The 26,004-nt window shown below is 43.6% G+C and overlaps 2 protein-coding genes across 2 annotated transcripts; both read right to left on the bottom strand.

Annotated features, from left to right (window-relative positions):
• Positions 1-18,737: 18,737 nt before the first annotated feature.
• hikeshi (heat shock protein nuclear import factor hikeshi) lies at positions 18,738-20,915 on the bottom strand. The gene is made up of 5 exons (XM_028955167.1): positions 20,683-20,915; positions 20,304-20,541; positions 20,069-20,220; positions 19,101-19,219; positions 18,738-18,979 (listed from the first exon to the last, which is right to left on the bottom strand). Exons 1-5 carry the CDS (start codon positions 20,710-20,712, stop codon positions 18,925-18,927), a joined length of 594 nt encoding a protein of 197 aa, XP_028811000.1. The 5' UTR covers positions 20,713-20,915; the 3' UTR covers positions 18,738-18,924.
• A 407-nt stretch (positions 20,916-21,322) lies between these two features.
• On the bottom strand, positions 21,323-25,600 carry eed (embryonic ectoderm development). Its single transcript, XM_028954749.1, has 12 exons — positions 25,461-25,600; positions 24,741-24,893; positions 24,478-24,570; positions 23,475-23,540; positions 23,236-23,361; positions 23,020-23,101; positions 22,827-22,918; positions 22,623-22,756; positions 22,425-22,530; positions 22,179-22,337; positions 22,024-22,097; positions 21,323-21,567 (listed from the first exon to the last, which is right to left on the bottom strand). The coding sequence occupies exons 1-12, from the start codon at positions 25,560-25,562 to the stop codon at positions 21,441-21,443; spliced, it is 1,314 nt and encodes a 437-aa protein (XP_028810582.1). The 5' UTR covers positions 25,563-25,600; the 3' UTR covers positions 21,323-21,440.
• Between the last annotated feature and the right edge of the window lie 404 nt (positions 25,601-26,004).

A 26,004-nucleotide genomic window follows, 5' to 3' on the forward strand; every position in this document is an offset into this window, starting at 1 on the left:
CGAGTCCAACATTCTTGCCTGGCAGCCCCTGTGTAAACAGATCCCACCGTACTTGTCCTGCAGACAAGATAAAAGACAATGATGGTCTCTGTAGAGCGAAACTGAACGGGCAGTGGGGCTGTGTGTAGGGGGGAGGACATCTGACAGGGACATTAACTCCAACACAGTGGTCGGCGGAGCTGCGGACACAAGAAAGGCCAGCTTGTCTCGCACTGCGGTTCGGTTGCCATGGCAGCCGTGCAAGGTTGCGAGCTTCCATTGTCGTCTTCCTACTCCTGGCATTCACCATGTCTCGCCGTGCATTCCCCGCACCACCCTATCCCACAATGCCTCCTGCAACACTGTCTGTTTTACAAAGGCCAAGATTGGTTAACTATGCTCAACGCCATAATTAATTTATGAAACTTTCATAATATGATGCCCCCGCGTTACTGGCCATTACTTTCTTTGAATTAGGATGCACTTATTTAGGAAGGACAAAACATAAGCGTACACAATCTGCTCAACTATTGAGCATCATTGATTAAGGATTGCTGATGGATCCCGTGATCTGAGGTGACTTCTGGGTTCAACAGATGTTGAGTTGGGGGGGATTGTGACCCACCCCTCTTTCTGCCGTGAGTCACGCATGAGTCAGAGCTCGGGGTTGCAGTCCTTGAGACGAGGACACGCTCTTTTAGGGTCGGCTTGGTGCCAGTGCTGATCGTGTGACAGTGTGCTGAAGCTTTGACAAGGATTAGGCCTCCAGATCTTGGCCGACTCTGTGTTCATATTCTCAGACAACAGCTCAAGGGTGTAGTTACACCAGAGGCTTTGTGCTCTGGACACATCCAACCACCGGCTGCAAAAGGGACTGCCAGCAGTCCAGCCCAACCTCAGCCCTAGATTTTAAAGGTCTTGTTCTTTGGAAAGCTTTTGGGACAGTTGTAGATTGTGCATTTGGGAACAAAACATAAATTCAAGCCTGTTTCATTGTGATCTGTGGACCAGTTGGACGTCCAACATCCACCTCATGACTCTGTCAATCATGTTGTTTGTTCAGGATGACCTTAAAGCTTGCAGTGGATAAAGTACATTTTATGTTTCCAGAATAAACCAGATAATAATATTTTTACCCAAGCTGTGAGGTGGCTCAGCTGTGAGATTGAATCCTGGCTCATGACCTTTATTACGATTACACAGTGATGGACGGTTAATGAGTCTGAGTGAGTATTTGTTCCAGAAATAAATTATATAAATTTTTAAATTATATAAATTATTGTATCTTTATTTTTCTTATTTAACTTGCTACAATCATGACAAACATGACCGGGGAACAGAGGAAAAAAGAGCAGGAAAAAGAGAAGTTCGACATAAATTTGACAAAAAAACAATGGGGCAGGGGGTTAGGGAATGGTGGAGGAGGACAGGGACCGAACGGCGAACATGTGCTTCTGTACCTGCTTAAACACATAAAAAAAGAAGGAGCAGAAAAAACACAGCTGTCATGATCCGGTCCAGCAGGGGCCACTTCAGGTCCGGAGTTTCATGTTGGTCCTGTATTATGTTTCCTGATTGTGTTCACCTGTGTATGATGGTATAAAACTGTCCTGTTTGTGTCTGTTTGCCGGCGGGTCATTGTTTGGTGATGTTTCACCACGTATTAACCCCTGTTTTGTGGTCCACTAAATCGTATTAAACGTTATTTAACAGCACATAGTACTAATAAGACAAGACATGTTCAAATACTCCAGACAATGTGTCTGTGAGTTTGTGTGCCTGTGTGAGCCCTTATGTGTAGCCCTGGGTGCACACCTGTGTGTTAAATTTGCCCAGAGAGTGGAATAAGGGATCATCAACCATATGCACCATATTTACTGACAACACATTACTTTTTTTTACCATGTGGTTACCTATAACTGTGTTGAGTACTGTAAAATAAAAATTTTTATGCAAATGTTATTTCTGTTATGGCAGACTGAGAACACATTTGTTTTTAGTTCATATGTAGCTGTGTCAGGTCTATGAGGTTCTTGTAAAAAGTTGGCTACATGTTTTAACCTCTTCTGTCTGGAGCCAGCTCCATGCACATCCCATGTGACAAACATTTGTGTGCCCATAGATGTATGTTTGTAGTTCATGCTGCATGTAACTCTTAAATGAGTGAAATATGGGTGAGTGTGTACGTGCTTGTGTGTGTGTCCTATATGTCTGTACGCGCTGTAAAGATGAACTTGATTTGGTGACACTGAGTGTACATGGTCGTGCTGTGCAGATGTGTCAAAAACACATGGGTGTTGAGAAGGAGTGAGCAGGGGATTGCTGCAATGGGGAGAAGTGAAGAAAGCATACAAAGGGGTGGTTGGGGTGGGATGTAGAAGAAAACTGGAAAGGCTGAAGAACATATCTGTCCTGAAACGCTATGGAGCCTGAAGTTACAGTATCTGTTTTGACATCAATTTAAATGAGTTAGATAAACAGGGTTCTTATCTGGAGTGGCATTAATACAATCAGTGAATGGAATTGGGTTTGCAGTGGAGCTGTGACCCCAATATGATATTGGGAAATATTGATATTCCACAATACTTTACTTTACTTTGCAGATGTTTTTATCCAAAGCGACTTACAAGAGGACTTACAATATCATTATCAGAATGAGAAGCGAAAGTCATAGCTGCACTTCAGACTGTTACAAATAAAGTGATAATAACCAGATAATAACAAGACCAGTGAGCCCTAGTGTTCAAGAGTTCACAAGGCAGGTGCACTGACCCCATGGGGTGTGGCCAGGTGCCCCATTTGACTGGAATGGGAAACACCGTCACACTACTTTACCATTATCTGCATTGTCCTGATGCTGCAATGGACCCTTGGTCTGTAACATTTGATCTTGCTGGACCAGCTTATCACATGAGACACTGAGACACTGGACTCGACTGAAGAGAGGAGCCACTTCCCAGGATCCAAAACGCAGCTTATGAAAGGAGCCACATGTCAGAAAAAGTACAGCCTTGTTTGTTTCCAGGGAAACAAACTTTCCACAGGATGCCACATGTTAATTTGTTCATTTCGTTTCTGAAACATTTCACAGAGTATAATATGTGATGAGTCAGATTTTAGGAATTTTCTCTGTTGGTGTTCTGTTGGACAATTTTTTCACTATGTCAACATCCAGTCACATTTGTGTCACATTTTTGGGCAAAACAACTCTTTCCTGGTTTCCCTGTCACCCCTTAATGAATCCAAGGAAACGTTCATAGGGAATAAAAATGTAACATCACTGTGAAATCAATAGGAATGAAAACATAGAAAGTTAAACATCAGCAAAGCATGCAGAACAAATTCAGGAAAGGGAACTGAGCCGAGTCTTCAGAAAGCTTCAGTTAAAGGATGGAACACGCACATTTATGGCACATTTTTAGGCAATTCGCATTTAAGCCCTTGTTGGGCTCTTTGTAATTTTACTATTTATTTAAAATAAGTTTCATCCCCACTCTCTGTTTTGAATAGACAGTCTGAAAAGATGTCTGTAATTGAATTACGTGTAATTTGATCAAAGCATGGAACATGTTTATCATGATGGAGATCCCTGCATGCAGGACTCATCTCTGTGGAATGTGTTTGCTACGTCTCAGGGATATTTCAGATTTCTCAAAATGTAAATTTAATACGTGTAAATTTCTGTTGTGACAGTAAATTTTGTTTTTTTTTTTGTGAAAAAGGGAAACCCCAGCAGCACACACAGAGGCCCTGTGTTAGGATTACAGGCAGGGTGTGGTTTAATAACTGAAATCTCATTGGATCTCGTGTGTGTGTGTGTGTGTGTGTGTGTGTGTGTGTGTGTTTAGTGAATGGACCCTATAAAATATTACACCCACTTACTGTTCCACTAAAACCCATGAATCATGAAGGCAGAGATCCTGTGGGAATGACAGTAATAACCACCAAATGTTTTTGCTGTACCTGGCAGTACCAGTGCAGCCACCCCCCCCACCCACCCCCCACACGTAGGATTGCTTCATCCCCTTCTCCCTCGTGAGGTCCACTGCATGAATTTTCCTTCAGCTCTGCTCAGTGTGCTGCTCTTTGTGCTTTGTGCTGTAATACAATATATCCTGCAAGGTTGTGTGGTTTTAATTTCTTCTTTTCTATTTCACCCCAAATTACATAGGGATTTCATGTAATATCAATACATGTGGATTGTCATTAGTCATTTAACTGATATATTGTTCAGACATAACATTTAAATCATATGCATAAAATGCACTCTTTACATATTCATGACCTTCAAAGGGGGTGATATAAAAAATTATATGCAAATCCCTTGGCAACTCATTAAGTGGAGTCATCTAGTGGAACATCCTTATATCACACTGAATAGTTACTTCACACCTGAAATTTAGGGAGTATCTGGAAGTTATTTATTACAAATTCCATAATTTGATGATAATATTATGTGATAATATTCTGACCCCCGTGCATGTCGCATTGATTTTAATGTATATTGAATCACATGTTTGTATAGCTGTTTGCAATACCAATGAATGAAAGCATGATAAATGCTCCAACGTAGCGCCACTAAATGGTTTTCCTACTAGACATCCCAAGACCTTAGGTACCACGAAACTGATTGGATTGGTTGGATCTCCATACTGAACAATGGTGTAGAGTGTATTGATGTTGTCATGCCTTGTCTTGTCCTCCCCTGACACGCAGTGTTCCAGATTCATTGCTTTATTGTTTGAATGCCTCCCCTGGAACATGGTGACTCTGTGTTTGGGCTGAGTCACACACCTTCCCCTCAAGCAGCCGAGTTAGGCGGTTTCTTTCCTCAGGAAGCGCCCAGGTCGCAGGCACGCTGACAGATTTGTGGGATTGTGTGTCTGTGATGGCGCTTATGATTTATTCAGAAGTGCTGACTCATCCGGGCCTTTTGTTTTCCTGGATTTTCCAGTCACACGAGCGATGCAGATATGCGTGGTTCTGTGTCTGGTGGCTCTGCATAGGACTTTTCATGTTTGCAAGATTGCGTGTCGGGGCTGCCTTTGCCATTGCCATCCATTTAACAGGAGATTGAAGGTCAGAGGTCATCCTGGCCGTGCCAAAAGATAGCAAGACTGTTATTGCTATCACAAATTTCAGTTCTGTGTTTCACTGTAAGGCGCCTTTGGTGTAGATACCATGCAGATGTTTTTCCTGCAGGTAAAGGATTAAGCTAAATTGACAGTAATAATAATAATTACCAAATGGTGCACTTTAATTAACAGCACAGTCAGAGTCCAGACGACTGTAAATGAGTCACATGAGTTGAAATTTGACGTGTCGGGACAGTGGCCAGAATCTCCTATGAAATGGAAGTGTCTGAAAAAAAGATTATGGCTTTTGACTAGTGGAGCTAAAACCAAAAGCTATTGCAATTTTGAATAAAAAAAAGTAGAATTTGCCCAGGATAATGTATGTGGAAGCTGCTCTAATGACTATTCTGCTTAAGCCACTCAGGGCTGCGGATTTTTATCATTCGTTACATATTTTTACACTTCATCACATCATCTGATATTAGGGAGCGTGGTTCCCACGGGTGAGGGTCCAGCAAGTTTTCACTGGAAGCAGAAGGACCCGGAACGGCAGCAGCTACACACAGTGACCCTTTTTTCTGCACAGCAGACTCTGGGAAGCGCGTCCTGTCGTGTCAGTGCTGCACTATGGAGCAGCACGAAGGGTCAACTGAGTGCCGGGAGACTTTTAAACAATGGGGAGGCTTTACTTTTCATGGCTGTTCTGCTCTTACTTCTGGGTTTCGGTGTGAAGGGCCGCCTCCCCCTACCTTCAGCCCACTGCATTCCCTGCTGCGCTCCAGCGTTCCAAGACAAACAGAATGGGGAGATTTCATGTAGCTCCGCTGGGGCTCCGGCCTTTAGGTTGTTGTCCCGACAGATCTCATGCAGATCTATGAAGTCGGGGGGGCTGTTTCTCTTTGGCTGCTGCGTCTGTAGAAACTGCTTTATGGCCATCGGGGGTTTTGAAAATGTGGATATATTCAAACAGGAAGCAGAGCTGTGGCGGACGCTGAGAGAGCAACCGAGCCATTCAGAAGGTCAACGAGATAATAATTCACACACACACGCACATATACACTCCTCTCTGGTGAAGAGCAAGAATCAGACCACACTGGAATCAGACCACAGCATGCTGGAGACGGTTCACAAAACATTGCTGATATCCCGAAATTCCAGACTCTTCTCACATGTCTACTCGCTTGATGTTAATTGCTCTGGTGTTTATTTGAACTACGGCCGCTGTAAGACCTAGGGCTGAATTTTAGCACTTAAATTCTGTAAGTGCCCTGTTCCGAACATCTCCTAGCTCATGCTCTGCAAATGGAATCTTTTGAATGTTTGTTCATGAGATGTTGTTTGTGCAATTGTTTGTGCACTTTGTTGTTTGTGCACTTCCTTCACCGGTCAGCCCGCAGACGTTACACAATGAACTAATAATTGTGATTCCATCAGCGCACCCGATATTCTAGACCAGGGGTTGGCAACCTTTATCACTCAATGCAAACACATTGCATTTTAATGTTACAATATCCTAATAATCTTCCAGTTTTTAACGACAATAAAAATTGGATAAAAATTAAGTACACTTAAATTATTATTTATTTTCTAAAGCCGAAGTGTAATGATGAAAGAGCCGCTCCAGAGCCATGCGTTGGTGACCCCTAGACATATGTTCCACAAAGAGGAGGGAATAAATTATCAATGTTTTCTGTGATAACAATGATTTCACAGTTCTGTTCATTGAATAAAATCGTTTTTAGTCCCAAAGTAAGTTCAAATCCAACCTATATGAGGTTTATGGTGTCTTTAAAATTCCACTTTCTGCAACAAGCACATCTGTAAAGACACTCGGGTCTGCAGTCATGCACCCAGAATGCCTCTGAGGCATTTCCCAGTCCTTGGGCAAAATGTCCCATAAGCTGCAGACAGTCAATGTTTGCCTGATTCTTGCTAGAGCCACCGTGGGCCACTGGAAACAGGAAGTGGTGTCCTCCCAGGGTTAATGAGAACCCCTGTGTCCAGAGGATCTACCCATGGCACGTCATTCCCCACCTTCTTCCAGCTATTCTCACACTCGGAAAATTGTTCTTCCAATGTGAACGATTTCCTCATCGGAGGAAGATTATAAGACTATTTGTTTCCCAGGCCGGGAGAATGAAGCCACTTATTGTTTCTTCCGCCAATTGTGTGTGTGTGTGTGTGTAGGAGGGTGGTGTGGGCTGCTGGTGTGATGTCAATGCTGTGTTTCCATCTCTAAAGTTGCATAAAAATATTTCACACTCACACACAGACACACACACCCTGAGGGGGTTTCCTTATAGCTGTGTGTCTAATTTTTTACATTACTGCATGGAAATATGCTATCTGAAAAAGCAATTGTTTTAATTATTCATAATTCTTATACTTAACTCTCAACATTGTTCTTCCAAACATCACACACACAGTTGGCCCAGACTCGCATTCTCCCCCCAGGACACTGAATCTCTCTTCAGATGTCCAAATAAAGCCACTCTCCACTTCTCCAGCCGTACAGGGCCAAACTTTACCAGAGCAGAAACCAGTAGTCCAGTGTGTAAAGACACACTTAGGATTTCTGGTTATTATCATACGATATTGTGTGCGTGTGTGTGCTCCACTGGAGGAAAATTAAACCATGGTGCAGAGTGTGTGTAAGAGTGGATGGGAGGTAGGTTAATGTATGATTGGGGTGGGAGAATGCCTAAGGCGACTGAAATTCTGCAGAACGGGCTTGCTGTGTGTGTATGTGTGTGTGCATGGGTGTGTATTTGTGTAATTTTGGCCTGAACCTGCTGTGTGTACTTTAGCCCAGCAGGAGGTAGATTAAGAGATTCTACTCCTCTGAGCTCTTTCGATGCCCCTTAACACACACACACACACACACCAGGCTGTGCAGTGGCCATGCTGTGCAGTGGCCGTATCAAGTGTACCCCTGTTTCATGTAGGGGTCACCTTTGATGGGACTATTTTTATTAGAAGGGCACAGAAAAGGTTTCACCAAGTTGACACTGAGGATCAACCCACTAAATCTGTTCACGTAATAACTTTGGTGTTCTTTGGTGATTCTGCACTTCTTTTGATATGACATTAGGTCCCTGACAAGGTCTGTCTGGTTTAATTTCTGCAATAGGGTCAGGCTCCGCCCCAAAAGTATGTCCCACAATGTGCAATACACACTCACTCCACATTAAATGACTGAGCTCCTCTGCCTTTATTCACTGGCGACACCTTTTTTAATGCTGTAGGGGGGAGGGGGGTCATGACCCCTGCCAAAAAAAACTATATATAACCCCCAATACAATCAAATCATTCTGATTATTAAATACATTAATTCATTATCTTGCATTAATAATTCTTTATTCGTTTCATTTGCCAGCGAAATAACAGCATCTAATAACACCATTTGGTAATGTTACTCAGCCCTCTGCCGAATACTTGAGTTGTCTGTTCTGTTGAGGTGATTATACATGCACCACATCATGGACTTCCTGCATGCCGAATCGATGGATTGGCTCTGTGGATTGAACTCCCCCTCCCAAACCCTCCCCTCAGTGTTAGACCCAAAGTTATGACCTTGACCTGAATCCATTTCAAGCATTACAGAAGAAGATGACCTGTGAGTTCTTGACATTTTTGGGCCATGAAATAAGTTCAGGTTCAAGTTCAAGTTGAGCTTTATTGTCATTTCAGCTACATACATGTTAGACAGTAGATAGTGAGACGAAACAATGTTTGTCTGGAACCTGATGCTACATGTAACATTTAAACAAAGTTACATACTAGCCGTTTGGCATGGCGAAGCAGGTGATCTGAGATGATGACATTTACATTTACATTTACATTTACAGCATTTATCAGACGCCCTTATCCAGAGCGACTTACAATCAGTAGTTACAGGGACAGTCTCCCTGGAGCAACTTAAGGTTAAGTGTCTTGCTCAGGGACACAATGGTAGTAAGTGGGATTTGAACTCGGGTCTTCTGGTTCACAGGCGAGTGTCTTACCCACTAGGCTACTACCACCTTATGATGACAAGACTTGACGAAGAAGAAGGACACATTCACACAACGTCACGAGACAGGGGTTTAATATCTGATGAACAGGACAGGGGATCTGGTAACAGGTGAACAGGACCCAACGATGAACAGACACGAAGAGTTTTCCTCGCGTCCGCCGTGGTTAGACACAGCACCTTCTCTCCTGGAGGAGGGTTGGATTTCCTTGCGGTCACGTTGTTCCGTGTGTTGAACCATGCATAGGAGTCCTTCAGTGCAAAATACAGCCCTTTGTCACTCAGCTGGAAACCCATAAAGGCCTATGGAAAGGGTCCAATCTTTTATCTATGACATCTCTTTCTATGGTTCTGTCCCATACACACGCACACACACACACACTGTCAGGCAATCGATATACATGTCATGCTTGCACAGTCAGCCCTTATTTGCTAAAATGTTGCCTTTGAAGCAGAAACAGACATTTTTAGTGCTGCCAATTCATCATACTCTCTTCCTGTCTTGAACCCCTGACTGTGGGCCAGTATGGGTGTGGGAGCTGTGGAAAGCAGCCAGTCACTGTCCTTAGAGGCAACGCTGTAGTCCTGTGCAATGAAAGTCAAGCAACTCCCAGAACCAAACCGGCAGAGCCACAACTGTTCAGATATACACAACGTTCACACAACGTTCGCACAGCGTCCAGCAGCATCTGTGAAACATGCTGGATCATATGTAGGCGACAGCAGCTCCATTTCCAATTAAAGGGCATGATGTTAGGACATAAGAAGTGTCCAACTGTACACAGTCATCCTAACTACACAAGCATGACCCACTCAGCATGGGCTTCACGCAGTGGCCTAGATTCTCATATGCCCAAAACAGACAGAATCATCCCCAAACGTTGTTACAAACAGTCTACGACATTAGAATGGATTTTAATCTATTAACCAGATTCCATATCCCAACATCTCCCCATGTCAACCTGCCCATGCTACTCACATCTGCTCCTTCACGGAGGGATTAAATGTAGAGGTAATGTCGATTGATCTGACTCTGTGTATTTATTTCATTTGATCTACAATCTTCTACATTTCTAATTTTCAGTGGTAGTTTTCACACGTGCCTTCTTGTGTTATCATCATAGTCACAACTGCTTCTGTGTTATCATTTGAAACATTTGAAACATTTGATACGTTTGTCTCAATTCCATAAAAAAATGTAACTTACTTTAACACATAATGAGCACATCCTTTAATATTTCAACATAACAACTCATTGCAAATCAATAGGATCCTAATGAGAACTGGCATTGTTTCTATATTATCATAGCCCAAATTAAGAACCAAATAGTGTTGTATGTGTTTTTATGCAAATAGCATCACAGAAACAAATAGAAAATAGTCTTAGACAGTGAATTTCAACATTCAAGAACACTAGTCATTTGTGATTATCATTTAAGACTATAGTCCCTTTTCCTTCCAGAGATCCAGTATGTTTTTCAAAATGGTCGCATTGATGCTGTTGAACTATGAGTATTTTCACATTTTAATCAGGCTGTTTCACACATCGGCCTCCCAACTGCTTGTGAAGTGTTGACATGGGAACAGTTGCATTTGTGTTTAGGGTCAAGACAGGCCATATGACCGCCCCATCAGAAATTAGCGCTGTTTGTTTTCATGCAGGGTGGATTAAACGTGGATTAAACCTTTGGCCGTGCATTATCCTTTTTATTTGACACTTATTTAGATGACAGTGAATTTGCTCCAGACCTGGAGATTCACAGCTGCAGATTTTCGGTTTTTGATCTGTTTTTTTTTCCTTTTAATTTGTGCCTCAGTGGTACTGTAAATCAAGATAAAACACATTCAAAGTTCAGGTCACTTTGACTGTGCAACAACCCAGTTCATTATAATCTGCTTTTTACATGTTGTCGCATCTGTGCTAAAAATGTCTGAAAAGAAAAGGACACCAACACACTCTGGATAAGTCTGTGTTACCTGAATCAGACACATCTGGACAGTTTCAGTGACAGAGGTGGTCCAGCCACAAAAATCGATTGGATTACCAAGGAGCTCAGAGCCAAGCAAAGTGTTCTAGAGCTATACTGACCAAACACTGGTGCTGAACGCCCATGTAGAGGATTTGATTTGTTCCAATGAGCAGAAAAATGGTTGATCAGTAGAGTACAATCAGTAGAAAGTTGGATTTGAACCGGTGACAATGTGATATTCTGGTTCATAGGTGAGTGTGTATCGAATAGGCTACAACCACCCTGGGAGTTTTTTCCAGACAGGTTCAGAGACTTGGGCCTTCACAACATGCCCATAAACAGTCATGAGGAGCTGCTGTGTGTTCTGTGGGAGGTGCCGCAGCATGAGGGACTACTCATAGAATGTCATTCCAATATTCTGGACTGTCCATCCTATCACACCCATCGCATGAGTATTAAAAAAGCGAAGGCAAAACTGGACACTTTCATGCAGATGGGTCTTCAAGGACGAGGTTGAGGGGCACTGGGAGGAGAAGAACTGGCTGATATTGGGGAAATTAATTCCTTTTCAGTCAAATCTGATGTCCACTAGTATTTTGAATGTAACATTTATTGCTAGTGGTTGAAAACCCTGGACAATGAATTGTAGAATCATATCTTCTCAGATAAATGCTGAAGGTAAAGAAGAAAGTAAGAAAGTGGGGTAATGGTGGCAATGGGTTTTACATGTTGAGATTCATTCATGATGGTCAATGATATTTCAGTTCTAAAGAACCTATTTCCACAGTTCCACAGTCAAGAGCCTATTTCCATAGACAGGAAGATGAAGATTAATATAATTGTCCAGATTGTTAGAGATAAAGGGAGTAAGAATATAAACTTGCGTTCCCCTCTGAAGAAAACCAGACAGTCTCTACTGAAAGCTGGAATGTTAGAACAGAAAACAGGACATGAAAGGTATTCAGACAAAAAAAGTACAATTTATGAAGCAGGCTGGCTGCATGAATGGGCTGTCAGATCGGGGAAATGGCGATGTCCGGTCGACAGCCACAATTGGGGTGTGGAAACATATGCGTGTGTTTCACACCTCTGCTTTGGCCGATCAGGGTCAGAGGCACCCTGTCAGGAGAGTTTGGGAGAAGCGGTCCCGTTGGTGCCAGAGATGTTAATCCTCGTGTCCTAGAAATGCTCAACTCGCACAGCTGTGCTCTCAACAAAACAGCGGTCCAAACGAAACATACAGGAGGCGCCGGGCTTTCATACAGGGCTCATGCGCTTCTCTTTTCATCCCTAATCCAAACACGAATACATAAACACATTTAATTATTAATGACTGGTGCTGATTATGGCCTCGAATTGCCTTTGCATTTGTAATTAATATGCATTCTGGAGATGAGAGCTTCTCACCCGCCCTTTTTTATTTGAGCATAATTGTTTCTGTCACAATAAAAATGAACTTTGCATAATGTAATGTTTGTGTAAAGTATGTATAAAATGTAAGTACAAAATTTCCTCGATTGCGCAATGTAGTACAAAGTGTTGCCAGATAAGTAATTATTTCCCCCCGAATTGTCTGGACCTCAACGTATGCATAGCCAGTACATATGCAATTATCTAACTACCACAATCTAACTTACCAATTTGATTATTTCCAAATCGATTTTGAAAAGAAAAGAAATGTCCCGAAATTTCACGTTTAAATCAACCCAACTGGCAAAACGGACTGCAAGGTTATTTTCTACCAAATAAAAATACGGATACATTATCAGTGTTTCAGCACAATGACAATGATTAAGTAGTCACCACACTCCCCTTCCAGGCTGTAGATGACATCCTGTGAAACATGTGAGATGTGATGGGAAATGCTGTCTATCTACATATATGGTCGTTTGGAATGCAGTTTATTTATTAGTCTTCTCATCATGCTGTAAAAAGATTATTCACTGATCATGAATACCTTTCAGGTGTTGACAGTGTTCCTTAGGTTGGATTTGATTGCAATAGTTGTGCCAGATATAGGTTTGTTTATTATGTGCAATATGTTATTTTCAGATCCACAGAGAGTTTTTCCTGGTACCATACACTGCCTTCAGCGGTGCTGCCCAGACAAGTGATTGCTGACCTGGGGACCCACATTTTCGGTGCTCCATCAGTGAAGAAAGTCCCTGGCATTGGCCCAGTTTCGCCCAGTTTGCCTTGGGCCCTGGGAATTGGTTACCCATCTGTGCAACTGAAGGTATCTTGTGGCCTTGTTGTGTGGGACTAAAGCTCATAAAACCACCCATTTAAATGCCCTATGAGTTTATAAAAGTATGCAAAAAAGATGCCTCGATGTCATAAAAGTCCTATTTAGGCTTAACGATAGCTTGGGGTAGGAGATCATCTATTTTCTCACCAAACACTGCAGGCCACCATGGTGGAGGCTTTATGAGTAACAGCAGCTGGGCCTTTGTGATGAGTTGCAGTGTGGCGGGTGTATTTGCAACATTATTGACGACTCGGCTCACGGCGGAGGTGGCGTGATTCTCTCGGCACGTGTCATCGCTGAGCCATTTGTTTGGATCCCAGATGCTTTTCTGATGTGTGCTCACTGCACTCATAGGTATTCAAAACTCCCCCTGGCAGCATCCGTCTTCAAACATTTACTGCGAAACAGGCGCAAAACTATTCAGCACCACCATTCTCATGGTGAGAAAGTGGGAAAAATGTAACACCTTCAACTATTCTCATGAATTGCCTGAATCATATTTTCCAAAGGTTCTTATTAACAATGCATCTATTCATCTGTTCAAATATCTACAAATCTAACGATTAAAGAGAAGGACAACTTCACGACTTGAGATGTGTACTTTTGGCTTTTAAATATAAAATTATTTGCTCTTTAATAGAGCTTGTGATGGGAAGCAACTTAGCTGGTAGTCTCTGTTGAACAGCAGTTCTTGATTTAAGTAGGGTGGTAGTAGCCTAGCGGGTAACACACTCGCCTGTCAACCAGAAGACCCAGGTTCAAATCCCACTTACTACCATTGTGTCCCTGAGCAAGAGGCTTAACCCTGAGTTGCTCCAAGGGGGGACTGTCCCTGTAACTATGTCGCTCTGTACAAGAGCGTCTTCTAAATGCCATAGATATAAATGCAATGTTAATCTATTAGCAATCTCGCAGTTATTAACAGTTTACAGCTATGATACCCCCTTTTTTTATTATTTAAAGTGCTTGTTTCAGGTATGGTTGCTTGGTACCTTCTTCACCAATCTCTTCCATAACGAAGCGCTCCGTGAAATTATTCAGGGTGTGCAGTGCCGTCATTGGCTGCATGTGTGATAATATAGTCTTTACCACAATGATGTCTGCAGGCTGTGGTGTTGCTGGTAGCTTCACATGCAGATGGTAAACTGCTGTAATTTGTGGACTTACAATCATGGAAGTTTGTGCAACATATTCCTTGTTTACGGAGTGGTAGTTTTTTTTTTTTTTTATAAGCGAGTGGTTTTCCTGTGCGTCTGAACAGGCAGCTCGTCGACTCGGAGGCAAAACATCTGTGCTCTCCAAAGCCGAGCTTATTGATTTCATCTGCTGCCCTGGGAAAGTGGAACAGTATGGCACCCGAAAGAAAGTTGTGCTCTCTATCCATCATCCCCCATGCTCTGAGAGTGCACACTTGCCTCCCTCCCTCAGCACATCTGTGTATGTCTCATTCTGCATATTTATGTCTGTTTGAGTTTTAATGTAATCCTCGGATGCTTCACTCTTGCCTTTGGTGTGTGCGAGCAGGTCTTTTTTTTTATCTAATGTCATTTTCTTTCTGCTCTCTGCTCCTTCACAAACCCTCCAAATCAACATTGCACGTTAATTTAATTACACCTTATTGGTAAGGAACGATTGACTGTGAGGTTGCAAATAAATCCATGGCAAGTAGATGCCCCTGCATGGCATCTACTTGCCAATCAGAACTGAGTTTTTTATACAGACATTAATGTAATGGTGTAAATTATATACAGGACTGTGCAAAAGCAGTGAAAAAATCATCTCAGTTACAGTTTAGTTAACAAAAACACTGCATATCAAACATTGATCAAATATTGATTTACTTAAATTGCATAATATCATGAAATAAAAAACATTATTTGAGTAGAGGAAGACAATATTGCTCTCCATCTGTAGACTTTTGGTTGTAGGAGATTGTTCATTAGTTTACAGAGTCAGAAAGACCGACATCCAGTTCTTCTAGCACATCAGCGAAAGTGAAGTGATTGTGACACTGCAGCACAGCACACAGTGACACAACAAAATGTGTCCTCTGCTTTTAACCATCAACCTTGGTGAGCAGTGTGCAGCCATGACAGGCAGTGTGTGGGGACAGTGCTTTGCTCAGTGATCAGCATTCGAACCGGCAACCTTCTGATCAAGAGGCCGCTTCCATAACTGCTAGGCCACCACTGCCCCACATCTCTACATATAAAAAATTATAATATATAATTTGTGGGTTTTACACTGTTACATAGTCCCTCCCTGAACTAGGTTCTGTTGGGCAGATGTAAGATCTTGAATTAGTTTCACTCTGCATTGTACATTTTCTGATCTGTCACTGAGACCACATGAAACAGCTGGGGTTGTGGGAAAGGACTGCAGATCTTGCCGTGTTTTGTTGTGGTACTGGTGGGGCGGGGCTTGAGCATGAAGTGCATGTGAGAAGTTGTCACAGGGCCGAAGGGTTCGGGGCCAAGTGCATGTGTTTGAGGGCGGAGCACATCTGCTCCCCATCTCCTCAGTCCCACGACAGCAGAGTCGTCGAGACATCACACGCAAACACACACACACACACGCGGAACATTTAAGATGTTGTCCAAAACAAAACAAGTGGCAGGACCCTCCACAATTTGAAAAAGGTCTAAATAGATCAACAAACCAGTGAGACAATGCTGTAAATGACAATAATGATAATCAGTTAATTAATTTAATTGATTAAACGATCACATCTGCATGGCCAGGCAGCTAAGGAAGCAGACTCGTTATCGAAGGGTTGCGGGTTCAAATCCCGAACCATCAGCCCACACACTGCTCCCCCGGTTGCCAGGGCCAGCCTGTGGCATAGGCAATATGGACAAATGCTAAGGGTGCCACAAACAGAGGAAGAAAAAAAGGTTAAAATTCCATGATTCTTAAAATTAGTTGGCATTAATGTGTATTAATATGAAAAGAACAAGCCCACGTGAATTTACCTGCTCAGCATAGCTTATTAAGTACAAATAGTAATAATAATAAATAGCTTTACTATGAGGCCTACACGCATATTCGTGCTAGTAATAAAACGCTGTAAAAAGCCACACTCTGGCTGCCCACTGCTCACTAATGGTGATGGGTTAAATGCAGAAGACACGTTTTGTCGTGTGTGCATCATGTGCTGTGTATCACAATGGCAAATACAATCACAATCAAATAAAAAAAAAAACATAGCATTAATCCAGTTTTATCTTCTTTCTAACCTGCCACATGCACAACTGGGTTGTTTATCATCTGATCATAATTAAGTTGGCTTAAATGTGTACTAAAATGAGTAAAACTTGACTACGGCGGAGCACATGTTCTCCTGCCAAATGCACGGCCACACCCCCTGGCTCATTTGAGTACGGATTCAGGTTCATTAGAGTTTAGAGGAGAAGTAGAACTTATTAAAACCTTATATATAAACCTTATAAAATTAATTTACAATATATTCATTACATGTAACAAATGTAGTTTTTTTATGCCCCGGTATCACAAACTGTGATAATATTACCCACAATCAATCAAAGTAAAGGTTTCAAAATTCCAAATGTCAGTACTTGGTTGGGTCTGGAGAATTTACCTTTTGGAAATTTTGGAAAATTTAAGACCTTTTTCCACCATATTTTTAGTATTTGCCCTAAAAAAGGATAGGTAACAATACATGCATAAAAAGATGAAAAGTGAAAAAAAAGATAGACGGTCTTTGAGAGGTACATCTGAGGTTAGTGTTTTTATAAAAAAAAAGTCAGAAGTGTAATTGCCACCATTTACTTTCATGTGGCTAAGAATTCCACGTCTACACGGTAAACACTGAAGTGTCGGAAGGGTGTTGTTCAAGGCCGACTCGTTATTAGCCTCGAAGGATAGGCCTGGACTCACCATGCTGGAATTCACCGACTCTACACCCTCTACATGAAAGAAGGCCTTAACTGAAGACTACTTTGTACGGACCCCAAAACCACACCGCTTTCCTGCCTGGGGACAACGTTCGTCCTCTGTGTGAGACTCGCCTGCTGAATCCTTGACTGCTTGCACTTGAATGACATTAACATCAGAGCGTTCTTTAATCAACAAGGGCCTTTGTGGATTTCTGTTGTTTCTGTGCTGCTAGAGAACTGGACGTATTTGATACAGGCGCCGTGTCCAAGGTGGATTCGAATGCTGCGCAGCATCAATGAAATATGAAAATTACCTTCTTACAATATGACGGAATGGACAGGACATCACGCCTTGTGTATATATAAACATGTGCATATGGCAGTTAAGACACAGAACGAGGCAGAACGATATCCGAAGAACCGCAATCACCCAATCATGGAACAGCACATAATGCTGAATAGAATTTCAATTTAGGGTCATTTAGACATTTCCGTGTTTTTCCCTTGGGGGGAATGAAAAGGTTCTGAAAAGATATAAAACTATGTACCTGAACCAACATCTGCAGATCCACTAGATACTGTACTACAGCGAATTTGATCAGTATTATAGAAGCAATGATTCCAGCAATACTAATATCTTTGAAAGGGGTTTTGTAATATAGTATGAAGCTTTTAACTTTTTAGTGACAGATGTGGGTTAACGAACACTGGAACTCAAAACTAATTGTTGCTGATGAAAGTTTCTTTAAAAAAAAATGCAGATTTTCCATCATTAAACGACCTTTCCGGCCATCAAGAGTCATTTTTCAACATCAACAGCATCTGGACTGGAGTTCTGACCCACACAAAAATAAAAAATATATTGAATGGCTGTTCTGGGCAGAATGCAAGGTAAGAACTAACCAAGGTTTAATTATAAACAGCAGTACATGTTTTATTCTTTCTTTCCTCTCGCTGGAAAGATGATACTCGAGGCTTCCTCCAAACGTATTTCAGAGGTAATCAAGTCAATTCACGGCTAATCATATTTGATGAAGGTTCTGGAATTCTTCCACCTGCTGATCACATTCAGGAACGTTGGCCTTCATTACACGCCATTTGCTTCTCATCAGCCTCCAGTATCTTCTGTCTCGCTCTGCAAGTTTCCCTGAGTTCTTGTTCGTAAATTCTCAATCGTGATTGCTTACCTGGTGAATTCCTTGGTCTCAGACATCCCAACTGACATGATGTGTCACTCAAATTTTAACTTGCTTACATTTTTTTACTTGCCTTGTTTCCTTATTATTATAACTTGAAAATCTTATTGCATATGCACTGAAATGAAAACAAAATTGCATTTCAATGTGTGTTGTACTGGTATAACTATGCATGTGACAAATAAAAATCTTGAGTCTACACACGGCCCACGTGGAACTGACGACTGCTCGTATCCAGTGAGGGTTCAGCGGGGTGTTTCCCCACTGAGACGATCAAGCACCCTCTACTGGCTGAGAATCCTCATTGCACTGACAACCTGGAATAAATGACCGATAATTCAATCATCTTACATCAAAAAAATGCTTAAAAACCAATCCTGTGTTTATTCAGTGCTCAGTCAAGGCAATCAGCAGTGTTTATTTGTGTAAGTTGCCAGCTCTTCCATTTCAAGCCGAAATACTTTCTTTAGCATATAAAATGCAGTCCTGACTGTTGCAGTCTTAAGACGCGTCCCCAAGGTCGCATGGCTTGTCGACCACCTCATTCCTCATGTCTTCCAAAAATTTGGATTCTGTGCCATCCGCCTTTGAAAGTTGTCATACCTGTGGAGGGGTAGAGAGAGAGAGAGAAAAAAATCTAAAACATGTTCCTTAAACATGTCCAGCAAACGTAAGGTTAAAAAAATTTTCATCAAAAATGCCGCAACTAGTGCTCAAACCGTACCATTTGATAACAGAGCTGACAGGAACGAACATTTCTGAGGGATTCGGGGTCATCTGTGCCTGGGACAGGGCGAAGGAGGAGGTGAAGTTGTATAAGCTGTCCAGCATCTTCTGGGTGAACTGGGAAGCGGGAGAGAGATTTTAACTCGTACCCAGTAGGCTGCAGATTAAAGACTGCGTGCGGCAAGCCAAGTGCAGCAGTGCATTATGGGATCTGTAGTTTCCGTGTTTTCATAGCTTCATCTCGCCGGGCCATAATAATAACACTGAAATAAAGACAAACAAAAACGTGTCCTCTGCAATTAACCCTCACCCTTGTTGAGCAGTGGGCAGCCATGTCAGGCGCCCGGAGAGCAGTGTGTGGGGAACGGTGCTTTGCTCAGTGGCACCTCAGTGGACCGGGATTCAAACAGACAACCTTCTGATTACGGGGTCGCTTCCTTAACCGCTAGGCCACCACCGCCCAAGATCTACATAAAATCTACATAACACAGGGTGGGCCATTTATGTGCATACACCTTAATAAAATGGGAATGGTTGGTGACATTAACGTCCTGTTTGTGGCACAATATTATATGTGAGGGGGCAACTTTTCAAGATGGGTGGTGACCATAGTGGCCATTTTGAAGTTGGCCATTGTTTTTTTCAATAGGAAGAGGGTAATGTGACATCAAATTTTTTGGTAATTGGTTTCAATGTAACTTTATTCTTTTATGAGTTATTTACAAGTCTCTGACCACTTATAAAATGTGTTTTATTAAGGTGTATCCATATAAATGGCCCACCCTGTAGATCTACATGAAGTGATTTCGCGAGTTTGACAGCCCTGAAACAGTCTCTAACTCACAGCAACGTTTGCATGGGTTCTGTCATGCTTACAGTAGTCTATAATTGGCCTTCAAGACTGTGTTTGGAATACAGGCGATATTCCGGGATGTGTCGGCGGTGAAAGGCTCCAACCCCCGATACCTGCGTGAAGGAGTCCACCGTGGAAACTGCTGCGCTCGACACAGGCGTTTGCTGGGCCAGCTGGTCCAGAGATTCAACAGAAACCCCCACCTGAGCCATGGAAGGGGCCGGAGGCGCGGCCATCGTCCCAAAAGGGTGTGCCACGCCCTCGCCTGCAAAACAGCAGACACCCAGGACCATTGGATCACTATAATGACCGCACAAATCACACCCAACCTGCGCATAGGGCACTCACCAGCTTTGAGGCCGGTTATTTTGAAGATGGCACTGGGCTTTTCATTGGTTATGAACCCCAGAAGCTGCCACACCTGGCCGACACCCGGGTCTGGGAAGGAGAAGTAGACGGCACCGCCCATCCCGGCCGGAAACGGCACGGTCCCCAGCATGAACACCACCACGTGGTTGACGTGCTCGTAGTCGGGCAGGCTGAACACGAACTTGTCGCCGGCCACCTGCTGCGCGTCGGTCTGGACCTAAATGGGAGTTCCGGTCTTATGCGACGTTGCGGGACGTTGGAATATAGAATTTGGGTCTCGCGTTCGGATCGGTTTGTACACCATGATGCCGCATGGGCGACAGACATTAAAACAGTTAAAAAAAAAAAAAAAACTTACCAGCCTCCCTGCGACCAAACACCCGAACATCGTTTTAAAAGGCTGCGCTGGTGGCGACCGGGAGACGCCGGCAGGCGACGCTGTTCGCGGTTGGCACGATTTTGTTCATATTACGCTGCCGGGCTGGTTCAGTGGAGCCTGATCGACCGTCTACATTCCGCCGACAGAAGGGTCGAGATTTGGCAGAACCAAGCAGTCGACTGGTCGTGAAATAAGTTCAACCTCCCGCGGCCCGGAAGCAAAAGGCGGGTCCTGCGTCGACGCTCGCCAAAACAAAAGTCACATTGCTCCAAAATAAAAGTCTCTGAAACAGTTGAAATACACACATTGAAGCAGTGGTGGCCTAGCCGATACGGAAGCGGCCCCGTAATCAGAAGGTTGTCGGTTCGAATCCCGACCCGGTGAGGTGCCACTGAGCAAAGCACCGTCCCCAAACACACGCCTGTCATGGCTGCCCACTGCTCACCAAAGGTGATGGTTAAGAGCACATTTCGTCGTGTGTGTTGTGCCGCGTAACACAGTCACTTCACTTTCATTTCTATGTTTAACATATAAGGACTACGCTGCTAAACGTTATTAACGAATACGTTTTTAGGTAGCAAATGCACAATTAATAGTTCAATAACGAGCAGCAGTCAAATTCGTTATAAAAATAGGTTTATTTAATCCTACTGGGGAGGGGGCAAAAACAACTGCATAATGGCAAAAAAAAAAAAAGAGAAGAAACATACACACACAAAAAAAAAAAAAAGGAATTTTCAGCGCTGGCGGTCCCATCGCCAAATAGAGGCATCATCGCACACAGCAATGAGGATGCTGCTGTCACGGCTGAAGCTGGTTTGCCGAATCGCTGAGGTGCACTTGGGCAACGTGAGCGTGGTACACCTGAGGATGACAGGGGCAGAGGTACAAAATACGCAGCATCATTTCACAACAATTCTATTACAATCCATATCTAATAAGAGTCTATATCGTAGCTTGGTTACGGCAACCCTCAATTCGCATGAGAACATGTAATTGTAAGGTTGCCGGTTCAAATCTGAAGGTGCCACTGAGCAAAGCACCGTCCCCACACAATGCTCACTGGCCGCCTGTCATGGCTGCCCACAGCTCACCAAGGGGGATGGTTAAAAGCAGAGGACACATTTCATTGTGTCACTATGTGCTGTGCAACACAATGACAATGACGTCACTTTCACATGCAGGAATAATAAATGTTTTCAACACAAATGTCTAGTTCCACTCAGTTTCTGCACATCACCACATAAAAAAAACAAAACATTTTGGACAAGACTGGGTAAAAACAGGAAATAAACTGATTTGAATATGACTAGTCCTTACTTGGCTTTGTGAGGGTCCTCCACCTCCAGGTCCCAAACATACAGTTTACCCACCTGGTTCCCTAGAGCAAGCATCTGTTCAAGCACACACAAACAGATGAATTTACAGTCACCCTTTCCCCACATCTCCCCGCATTTAGAAACGCAAAGACGTACCTTCTGCCAGAAGTCCATGGAAAAGCGCATGTACCAGATGTCACACTGGCTGTAGTCAAACCGACCCAATATGGTGACGTTGGATTCGTTTGGCTTGATGTGGTCGATATTGTCCTCCATTTTGCCTGGTTTCCAGCACACAATGGCGTTCTCACAAGACTGTGAGGAACACAGACATTAACATCCAAACAGCATTTTTTTTATTATAGTTCCGTAACTCTCAATTAGAAAATAACATGGGAATACCTTGGAGAGGATCAGATCTCCCAGCCAGCGTACACAGTCCACGTAATTTCTATGGATGTCTCTGGTGGAGAAATCTGGGAAGTGGATCTTCTGAGAAACAAAAGGCCTGTTGGGCAGAGTGGGGAAGGTCACTCAGAACCCAAGGTCATTATTTCAATCCTGTTCAGTACATCAGCACATCTTTCTGAAAGGTCTCACCTGTTGGTCTTACTTGGGTTGTATTCATACGAGCCATTAATGGCTTTCTGCATCCTCTCTGAATTAATCCTCCAGAGCTTCAGCGAGTGGTCCATCCCACATGACATGATCTTCTCCCCCAAGAGGTCAAAGTCCTGCAGAAAGACGAAAGGGCGCCGTCAGTAAACAACTTCTCACAAAACTCCACGGTGGGCCCGCACTCACCGCACTCAGCACCTCGTCCCTGTGGCCTTCCACTCCGCCAAATATGGCCACCAGCGTGTCTGTCTGGATGTTCCAGAGCCGCAAGGCATGGTCTGCCACAAACACGGGACACATGCAAGATGGTGTCAAAGCCTCCGATACTGCAGGGTATGTTCACAGCTTAACAGCTCACGCTGCCTGGTGCTCTTCGTACCTTTGCTGACTGACAGGAGGAGGTTGGGGTCTCGTGGGTGAAACTTGAGTTCGTTTATGGCATTCCCATGACCCACATAATGCTGCAGAAGACACGACAGGACATTTAGGTAAACTGTGAGCAGGCTTAAAGCCACAGCCCAAGGAGCCCAAAGTGAGACATGAAGACAGCAACAAATGTTTTAGGCATCTGGTGCCGGAGACACGACGGACACACCTTGACGCACTGCATAGTTATGTGGTTGATGATTCGGATGATGCCGCGGGACCCTGCCACAGCCAGCAGGGGGTGGCTAGTGCTGGTGTCAAACGTCCAGGCACATGTGTAGAAGTTCTCATCTGCCTGAACAGATCCACGGTCAAGGTAAACATGAGATCTCAGGGCACACGAGCTGGCCTAATAAAACGCTCCACTGCGATTCTCCGCGCTAAACACGTTCAAATGAGGAAGGATACATCAGCGTCCACGTAGGACTGAAGGAGACGAATCTCCCCCTGAGAATGACATTCATACAGCGTTACCTGTGGGGAGACACACAACGTTAGACCACATATCAGGGCGTACGTTGCGGTAGTCCACCAAACATCAGTGAACAAGATACTGAACCCTGAGCATCTCGAGGAGGACTGTCCCCCTAACTACTGGTTGTGAGGTGCTCTGGGTAAGGGCAACTGATAAGGGCATCATTATATTTCAAGTAAAAAAATAATAATATATATATATATATATAAAAAGAGACTTCATTTATAGTATTTTCTAATTGTGTGAGTGTGTAAGGTGTGGATTTGTTAGATAAAAGTACACAACTAATTTATGAGCATAAGACAAGATCCGGATTACTATGGAAACAAAGCATGCCTCTTCAGTCCACACGTGTGCTTTTACTTCAGTATGCATGATGGGAGTGGTTCATGAAAGCTATATTAGCTGAATCGATAAAGCAATATATCGCAATAATTTTACCGATGCAGGGACATGAAATGTCGATATTTATGTATTCAAATTGAATCCACAGGGTGGTGCTGTTGACAGTTTTCTTCAGAGAGGTCAGCAGAGATGAGAATCAGCGACATCCACTTCTGTATCATGACCAACCCATCACAGCATCTTGTATCTTCAGTGAACTATCACAGTATGTACACAATATATTGTGATATAACCGTATCATGACATCCTCACCATTACACATCCCCCTAGAAACGCCCGTGTCAGATTTAGACATGAGTGGTAGCAGCCTAGTGGGTAACACACTCGCCTATGAACCAGAAGACCCAGGTTCAAATCCCCCCTTTGTGTCCCTGAGAAAGACACTTAACCCTAAGTTACTCCAGGGGGACTGTCCCTGTAACTACTGATTGTAAGTCTCTCTGGATAAGGGTGTCTGATAAATGCTGTAAATATAAATGAGCGGATGCACATCGTTTTAACATGAGGTGTGAAAGGTCCGCAGCCACTCACTCTGTTGCTGCCCACTGTGGCGAAGACCAGCGGGTCGCCCTCCTTGCTGTGCCAGTTGAACTGAACTCCAAACAGTGGCTGCCCATGGTCCTCCTGCCCATGACGGAGCACATCATGCACAGAGGTCAAAACATCATGCACAGAGGTCAACAGAGGTCAGCCGAGACAGAGTCACACCAGCAATCAGAATTATAATCATTTCACGTAAACACTGCAGCAAGATGTGCCACGCCCCCCCATCTGGGTCACTGAGGCAAACGTACCCTGAGACTATTGACACACTTGAAGGAGTACTTGCACTTTTTGGACTTCCACTTGCCCTTTCCCCAGCTCTTCCGGCCAGGGGCGTTGGCCGTGTTGGTGGGAGTGTCCGGCCGCTCGGCGTTGGTCCCACTCTCCACGCTCACGGCGTCATCCTAGAAACACGGACACAACATTACCCTGAAAGAACAAGAGGCCGTGGCAAACCGTACAAACACAGACACAACGTTGCAAAAGAATACAAATCTGCGGACCACTTGACATCTGAAACCAAAAAAATTTATTTGACCATTATTATGCACAGTAAAGTATTATCATTTCAACACAAAATAATACATGAAATGCTGTTGCTCAGAATTACGATTAGTCGCCTGTGTTTCACTAAAACAGATGTCATCTTCCAACAAATATTTCAAAAGATGGTTAAAAGTTAGTTAGACGTGTGTTAGTTAGCTACAAGGCATGAGAGGCACAGGACGTGAAACGGGACGCATCATCATCATCATCATCATCATCATCATGGGCGCAGACCGGCGCGACTCTTTCTCCGAATTCTAATCCCAGGCCACGTTAACACCGACAAAGAAGCCCCGATTTACTCCATGCGCACTGGGCGCGTTTGAACCAGGCCTCGCTCGGGCACAATAAGGCGCGACGCGCACAGCGCGTTCCGACGACGAAGCGCGGAGCCGCGCAGGCCGGCGCGGCGTCGGTTCGCTCACGTTTTCGTCCCCCGACAGGTCGGGATTGCTGTTCTCGTCGCTGCTCAGTTTCTGCTTCTTGGCCGGCATCTCGTTTCCCGCCTCGGCGTGAGAGTCGGACATGTTCCCCTCCTCCCCCTCCGGCGCGCTGCCACGCTGCCGGAAACCGACGCTTGTGTTTGCCCGACTGTCGCAAAACTGCTGAAAAAGATGTTTGCTGGGACGCGCAGCAGGGGGCGCCATTCATCAACATAAAAATAAACTCATTTAATTCGTTCGTTAAAGCAATTGTTAACATTATATCAGCATTAAAGTGCACTTCCCGTCAACGTTCATTTGACAACTAAATTAGTTGAAAGTTGGTGACATAATTATTGACATTTTTAAACGAACACCACAGTTTTAAAACAAATAACAGCCACATTTAAGTCTTTTGAAATATGTAAACTATGTAAGCTTTTCATGTGTTAATCCAACAACGAACATTTACGTTGCGTGACTGATTTGACTCTTGTAAGTAAATTGTAAATTACATTTTACAACCCCATCTCCCAAACACAGACAC

Source organism: Denticeps clupeoides, chromosome 15 (genome assembly GCF_900700375.1).
Source record: "Denticeps clupeoides chromosome 15, fDenClu1.1, whole genome shotgun sequence".
Taxonomy (NCBI): domain Eukaryota; kingdom Metazoa; phylum Chordata; class Actinopteri; order Clupeiformes; family Denticipitidae; genus Denticeps; species Denticeps clupeoides.

Bases quoted from the DNA above. Each gene is read 5' to 3' on its own strand.
- eed (XM_028954749.1), bottom strand. From the start codon at position 25,562: ATGTCCGACTCTCACGCCGAGGCGGGAAACGAGATGCCGGCCAAGAAG. The intron at 24,894-25,460 runs GTGAGCGAACCG...CCGTGTTTCTAG, and splicing joins ACCTGTCGGGGGACGAAAAC to GATGACGCCGTGAGCGTGGA. The intron at 24,571-24,740 runs GTACGTTTGCCT...CGTCATGGGCAG, and splicing joins AGTGTGTCAATAGTCTCAGG to GAGGACCATGGGCAGCCACT.
- hikeshi (XM_028955167.1), bottom strand. From the start codon at position 20,712: ATGTTCGGGTGTTTGGTCGCAGGGAGGCTG. The intron at 20,221-20,303 runs GTGAGTGCCCTA...GCTGTTTTGCAG, and splicing joins AATAACCGGCCTCAAAGCTG to GCGAGGGCGTGGCACACCCT. The intron at 18,980-19,100 runs GTACGGTTTGAG...ACCCCTCCACAG, and splicing joins GTCAGCTCTGTTATCAAATG to GTATGACAACTTTCAAAGGC.